The sequence below is a fragment of the Puntigrus tetrazona genome, chromosome 1 (genome assembly GCF_018831695.1).
Source record: "Puntigrus tetrazona isolate hp1 chromosome 1, ASM1883169v1, whole genome shotgun sequence".
NCBI lineage: Eukaryota > Metazoa > Chordata > Actinopteri > Cypriniformes > Cyprinidae > Puntigrus > Puntigrus tetrazona.
The window spans coordinates 4,004,928-4,012,551 of NC_056699.1; the positions used below are offsets into that span (position 1 = coordinate 4,004,928).

Genomic DNA, 7,624 nt, shown 5'->3' on the forward strand with positions numbered 1-7,624 from the left:
AAAGTTCATATTTTAGTTTTAGGGGTCCCTAAAAACAGGTCGGCATGCATGCAACACACAAACAAACAAACACCAAAAAACACGTGTTTTCTTCTAATACGAATTTATTATATGCAGTTATTTGTTGGTCGGTTGCATTTAAAGCTGCGTTTGTACGCTTTTAAGACTCAAAAAGCAGCACCTTGTGGCAAAGATTGAATTTGCATTTTCATTCAGGACAATGGAAAAAGACCAACAAGTGGGCAGGCGGTATGCTAATGTTTCGTTCGAGAGACTATAACTCGTTGTGTTACACACTACATGGAAGGTCATTTTTAAAAGTCCGTAACAGGGACACTTTAAATCATTCTTCATGGAAAAGCAGCAGCATTTTAAATGCAGACACTTTTTTTGGACAAAAGTATATGGGCAAAATCGTACAGAAGCCACTTTCTCCCACTTAAGTGAAAAAAATGCTTTGGTCATTCATAATTCTGAGATGTCTAATGTTGTAAATGTGGGGTCAAAATGATGAGGTAAAAAATCATAATGATGATAAACAGTATAAATTATCACATAAGCCATTAAAAAAACGCATCGATGTCATAATTTAGATTTTTACTTCTTTTCTAATTGATGCCTTTTGTCAAAATGTTAACTTTATCCTATAACTTATTATCATCTGAATATCTTATGTTGACTTTTAATGTCTTATATTTAAGTAAATAAATAACTTATATTTAATATATATATATATATATATTACACTTGATATTTTTCTCACAATTATTTGCTTAATAATTGACTTGGTAATACATATTTATCATATTTTATGTCACATTTTATTACAAAAAAAAACAATTTAGCATCTTATCATTTTGACTTCTGCCATAAGTTTGAAAATTGTACCTTTTATGTCATTATTATAGCTTAGTATCACTAATTACGCTTTTTACATCATTTTTATATATATATATATATATATATATATATATATATATATATATATATATATATATATATATATATATATATATATATATCTCCCCCATTAAGAAAAAAAAAGTGCTAATTGAATGTCTCTTAATATTTGATAATTACTTAATATCTCACTATTGTGATTTGTTTGCTCAGAGTGCTTGCTCTAGTCTTTTCCATTTAACAACGTGTTGGAAAATGGCCACAAATAAGCATATAACTTGGTGCACAAGTCATTTTGAATATTTTATGGGGCTCTTTTCCTCCTTATTTTGCATGATAGCATCTGTCCTCATTCATTTCCATAAAAAAAAAAAAAACAGCAACAGCAGCATGAATGTTTATCCCAATTTATCCTTCAGTGTTTAATGAAAATAATAATAATAATTAATCATAAATAAAACCATATAAGTAAAATATTATGAGGCCATGATATATATTATATATATATATATATATATATATATATATATATATATATATATATATATATATATATATATATATATATATATGGCACTCCCACATAATAATATGTGTATATATATATATATATATATATATATATATATATATATATATATATATATATATATATATACACAATTATGTGGGAGTGTTTAGATTAAAGTATCCATCTCTTTCTATACACTGTCTTTTACAGTGCCATTCAAAGCATTTAGGCCATTATTTATGACTGCAGTGTCGATCGGTTATGATAGTTCACTGGCATTGGAAATGTTGTTGTATGTTGCACTTATTATTTATCCTTGTCCAAACATAAGTCTGAAAACGAGGTGAATATGACTCAACAGCCTCTTTCAATTTCAGTTGTTAAATGGTAGTACAGCTGATGTTTGAAAAAGTTTACAACTACATCAGTACTAATAAACACCGAGGGAGGCCGAAACTATAAAGCAAAGTAAAGCAAAGAGGAAAGAAGCAACTTTTTATTTCCGCAGCATTGAGCTTGGCACCCTTTCAAACTAAGTGTTCCCGCAACATTGTCTCCTTTCCGAACAATGAGCGTGTTTCTCTGGATCGGCTACACGGAAGTGAACTACACAACAGTTCTTCCTAAATTTGCGGGCACGGTGTCAAAACTTATGACGGGTGAGACAACAGCGTCTAGACTATTAGGCCAGAGGGAGCTGGAGATGGTCATGAACCACATGCGTTGTTTTGACCCTGTACACATCCACGCAGTATTGACATGAGATCAAGAGCAAGCAGCAAGTCGAGCTGCCGTGCTGCACTTCTTCATGTGGAGGAGCAAGATTTATGACAGCTGCTTCTATGGAGATGCATATGCGTGCGGGTGAACAAACCGGCTGATCTACAAATGAACATAAGAATTACATTTATCTAGCACGTAATTTGAGCATGTGACTTCAAAATTATTCATTTTTTCATTTGTTTTTTTTTTATTTGCATTCATACGTGCCTAAATCGTGCTTAATTTGCACACTGTTAACAGTAGTTCATCATTTCACGCACACACAAAAAAGTCATATCACCTTAAAATGTTAGTACTACTTTTTAGATGTTTGCATTTAGGTATGCACGTATTTTGCATTAGAGTATGTTATATTTAATTTCACGTTAATATTGTTTATGCTATTTTAGTCGCAGTTGGGCACAATTGAGTCGATGTGTTAATGTTATATGCATACAGTGACGAACAGTAAATGTTTTGTTCACGTGAAATCAAAGCGAATGCTTTGCACGTACCATCTCCCACCTTTAAATGCAGAGCAGCGATCTATCGATTGCTTGCGTTGGAGGCAGGCACACCTCAGATATGAAGCGGTCTTCGTACAGTACGGTTAAAGAAACGAGAGACGAAATCGTGACGGCTGCAGAGCCGGCGAGGCTCGTACTTTCGTGCATTCGCCAGCGAAGTGTTGCAAACGATTATAAAATCCCCCGTCAATCACACGCATGCTGGTAGACGCGCGAGAGCCCGCTATCTGCGTGTTTTACGCACCAGATTTTTGAGGAAAGGCTTTTTTTTGTCAAGTCAGAGACGCGCTTTAATCGTAAACGTAATATATGCAGCGAGTTTCGATCGATACGGACTTGTTTTAATAGTCTGAGATTTAACGCGTCGATCTGCCTGCATAAAAAAATAATAATAATCAAGCCGTAAAGGGTGATATAAAAGGGAATACCCAGCGTTCCTGTTGAAATGCACTTATTTTTCAAGACATCGCATGTCTTAAGGGCTGTGACGTAGCGTATGTGCGCATAGTTCCTATAGTCTTGACGCAGTGTTTGTTGTGACAGTAATAGAAGAAGCTCAGCGCACCGGCTGCACTGTTGCATGCACGTCGAGTAGTTAATTATTTTACCGCATTCAACTGCAGTTCCCCCTCCACACACACACTCACACACACTCACGGCGGAAAAAAAGAAACAACCTTCACGCGAACAACACCTGCGCTTTGTGGAATACTTGAGCATTTCTTTTTCTTTTCCTACGTGAAACGGAAATATCGTCTGCGGGGACTCTGGAAATGCCGTGTGCTTTAAAGACATTCGGATGGGGAAAACGGAGCGGCTCCGCGAGAGCTGTCGGAGGGGATAGAGACGAGAAAAAGCGATCTGGAATGAAAGCAATCTAAACCCTTCGACGGCGATTTCTGTGGACATTTCCGACACTTGCTTGCCCTGTGTGTGGACTGTTTTTTCCCCCGTGCGAGCGAGCGAGCGAGCAAGCATTCCCTCGTCCGATGGATTTTTGCCTTCGCAGCTCAGCAGAGGGTGTTAGATCTGCTGGTGAACACCGGGCTGAAAAGTCCAGAATCTCTCAGCGACCGTCTTTGTGATATAAAAGCGTAAAGCGACGCCGTCGGAGTCAGAGGAAGGATGCTAAAGATGTAAGAATCTCGGATTAATCTTACTGCGATGCATTGAGATGTACGCGGTGTGATTTCAGCACCACGGGAGAAAGAACAGCTCCCGCGCCGTGGATATGTGAGAAATGCACAAGGTCAGTGATTTGCGAGCCCGAAAAGCCAAATAATTGAGTTGGAGATGTCATTCTGTACGCTTTAAGATTGTTTTGAGAGCATGCGATGGGGAGGTGATGAAAAAAAGGCTTCTTGATGTCGATTTTTCTCAATCTGGACATAGCGAGCTGAGCATGGATATAATCACAGAGTGTCCTCTGCTTTTTTAGACTGGAGATTTATCTCATTTCTCGCCCTCTTGCTGATTGTATTCATGTCTTGATGTCGGGGATGATTGTGTCGTATTGAAAATGCTGCTTTGGATTGTGTTGCTGAAGGCGGCTCTTTGTGTAGCTATCGGGAATGTTACAAGGGACGTCTGTAAGGAGCAGATCTGCTCCTGCAACGCAATAGAAGGCGATTTGCACATTGACTGCGAGAAAAGGAGCCTCACGAACCTGCACCATTTGACAGGTCCGAGCTCTCAGTTTTACCATCTCCTGCTTCACGGGAATTCTTTGTCCAGACTGTTCCCTAACGAGTTCGCTAACTTTTACAATGCCGTGAGCTTGCATTTGGAGAACAATGGCTTGCACGACATTGTGCCCGGTGCATTCCTGGGACTGCAGCTCGTCAAGCGGCTGCACATCAATAACAACAAAATCAGATCTTTCAAAAAGAACACCTTTCTGGGCTTGGATGACCTGGAGTACCTTCAAGCCGACTTCAACCTTCTGAGGGACATCGACCCATCCGTGTTCAGGGACTTGAGTAAGCTGGAAGTTTTGATCTTAAACGACAACCTTATTAGCGCCCTTCCCATCAACGTGTTTCAGAACGTGCCCATAACACACCTTGATCTGAGAGGGAACCGCATAAAAACGTTGCCTTACGAGGGGATTCTAGAGCAGATACCTGGCATCGTGGAGGTTTTATTGGAGGACAACCCGTGGGACTGCAACTGCGACCTGGTTTCCCTAAAGGAATGGCTAGAGAACATCCCGCAGAACGTGCTCATTGGAAGGGTCATTTGCGAGGCGCCCACTCGGCTGCAAGGTAACGACCTGAACGAAACGGCCGAGTCGGAGCTGTGCCCTTCAAAGAGCGGCATGGATTCCAGTCTGGTGGCGCCTCCCACCCAAGACGAGACTCCCGATCGTCGCCCCCGCCCCACGCCCTCTAAAACGAGCGGGGTGACGGAGTCCCACAGCGGTGGGGGAGGCCATAACAGGGGCCGTTCCAAAGCCAAGGAGAACTGGCAGCTGAAAACCAAGCCTACGGCCATGGCGACTGGTGTCGTTGAAAGAGAGCCACCGGCTAATTCGACGTGCCCCCAGTCTTGTGATTGTAAGCTGATTGGAACCAGACAAGGGCTCGGGGTTAACTGTGAGGGCAAGAAGATAGAAAGTGTGGCCAATCTCAAACCCAAACCCCTGGTCGCGCATGAGTTGAACCTGCGTGACAATAACATTCACACCATCAGAAGGAATCAGCTCCGAGGCTACCACAGTTTGAACCTGCTCGATCTGGGGGGGAATAACATCAAGATGATCGAAAACGGCACCTTCCACAACCTGACCGAGTTGAGGTGGCTCTACATGGACAAGAACTACTTGGATACGTTAATGGCGGAGATGTTCGCAGGGCTTCAGAACCTGGAGTATCTCAGTTTGGAATATAATGACATCCAGCTCATCATGCCGGGCACCTTCAGCCCGATGCCCAACTTGAGGGTGCTCTTCCTCAACAACAACCTGCTCAAAGCTCTGCCCGTGGATGCATTCTTGGGGGTTTCTTTGTCTAAAATAAGCTTGCACAACAATTATTTCACTTATCTCCCTGTGCCAGGCGTCCTAGACCAGCTCAACTCTATCATCCAGATCGATTTGCATGGCAACCCCTGGGATTGCACGTGCAACATCGTTCCTTTCAAACAGTGGACTGACAAGCTTGGGGCGGACGTCATCGTGAGTGACCTCAAGTGCGAGTCGCCCGAGCAGTTCTGGAAGAGGGATTTCCGGCGGATCAGGAACGATCTGATGTGCCCTCAGCTCTACGAGAAGATCTCCCCCACCTCGCTGTCCAAAAACAGCACCTTCCCGGCAGACACGGGGACGCGGCCCAACTCCTACCTGGAGCCCAGCAGAGTGTCCATATCGGTGCTCGTGCCCGGTCTACTCTTGGTTTTCGTGACGTCTGCCTTCACCGTGGTGGGAATGCTGGTCTTTATCCTGCGCAATCGAAAGAGATCGAAGCGGAGAGACGGCAACTCTTCTGCGTCAGAAATCAATTCCTTACAGACAGTATGCGACTCGTCCTACTGGCACAGCGGAGCTTATCATGCGGATGGGCCACACAGAGGTTACGACTGTGGTGCCCACTCTCTCTCTGACAAATGATGCTCATGGAAGCAGGAGCGAGCAAACGGACGAACTGCGTTTCGTATGTTGCGGTGACAATGGAGGGCGACACACAAACACTAGACCTCAGACTCGCCTCTGTGGGAAAAAAAGAGATAAAATAGCCTATTTTTGTTGCTTCGGTTGAGTATAGCGTCCATCAAACACTGCAATGGGGCCCCCACTGTTATATATGTATAGAGCCTCTCTCTCTTTCTTTCTCCTCCCAGCTCAGACTGCAGACACGCTCAAAAGAGGACGTGGGAACGGTGCACGAACGCATGAATGTAATGTAAATAACGGACTGTAACATATCTGCATGATTCGCATGGTCTCAACACACACTGGGAACCATTACCATAGTAACAAGGAAGCCAACGCGACCCTCCTTTCGTGTCATCGATATATATATATACATATATATATATATATAAATATAAAACTATATATGACTATATTAAAAGTGCCATTTCTTCTATTTTTTGTCAGTTAGAATTTGTATTTGCTGTTTGATTTCTCTTTCTCGAAGGTGGACAGGCCAAAAGGTGGAGATGTAAATGCATGTACTTTACGTTTTATCAGTTGATTGTTGATTGGTTGATATGGGGATAATTTATACTTCTTTTGAGTGCAGATTTCTCATGTATCTGCCCAGTCATCTCCTTTATGAATGTAAAATGTGTTTATCTTATAGTGTGCCAACTGTTGACATGTTTGGGATGCGGATAAGCATGAACGATTCACGTGCTTATGCTGCGAAAATTCAATGTAGCTCCAGTGGTTCGTGATCTTGTGCGTCGATGGATACAGCGTGTGGGTACCAGGATGACAGAAGGGGAGGATTTTTTTTTCTTCTTTTTTTTTTCCTTTTTGAAAGGTGATGTTCGAAGGGGGCTTTGGTACGTGACGATTTTGAACCGTCTACAGAGTGCACATAGACTAAGATGCCTTTATTTTTATTTATTACTATTATTATTGTTATTAATTATTATTATTATTTTTAGGGGTTGAAGTATTCCTTCACAAAAGCCTATTATTCACTGTAAGTATTGTGAGCTTTTGTAAAGCCATCTATTTTGTCCAAATACGAGAAAAGGAATATTACGCCGTTTGCTACTTCGAAATTCGTCCTATGAAGCGGATGAAAAGGTGTAAATATATATAGGAGAAGCAGACCAGAATGGCATGTCTGTGCATTTGACTGATGTCATCACAGCAGCCGTAGAAGGAATAGCCGCCTCTAGATGTCGCTGTTGCCTCTCAAGCATTTGAAACCATGCTGGGAGATGAAGTTCACCGGTATGTGTAGGCGAACCA

At 41.8% G+C, this 7,624-nt stretch overlaps 1 protein-coding gene across 1 annotated transcript; it reads left to right on the forward strand.

Annotated features, from left to right (window-relative positions):
* Positions 1–2,847: 2,847 nt before the first annotated feature.
* On the forward strand, positions 2,848–6,443 carry LOC122352357 (SLIT and NTRK-like protein 1). Its single transcript, XM_043249780.1, has one exon. It carries the CDS (start codon positions 4,220–4,222, stop codon positions 6,305–6,307), a length of 2,088 nt encoding a protein of 695 aa, XP_043105715.1. The 5' UTR covers positions 2,848–4,219; the 3' UTR covers positions 6,308–6,443.
* Positions 6,444–7,624: the final 1,181 nt, after the last annotated feature.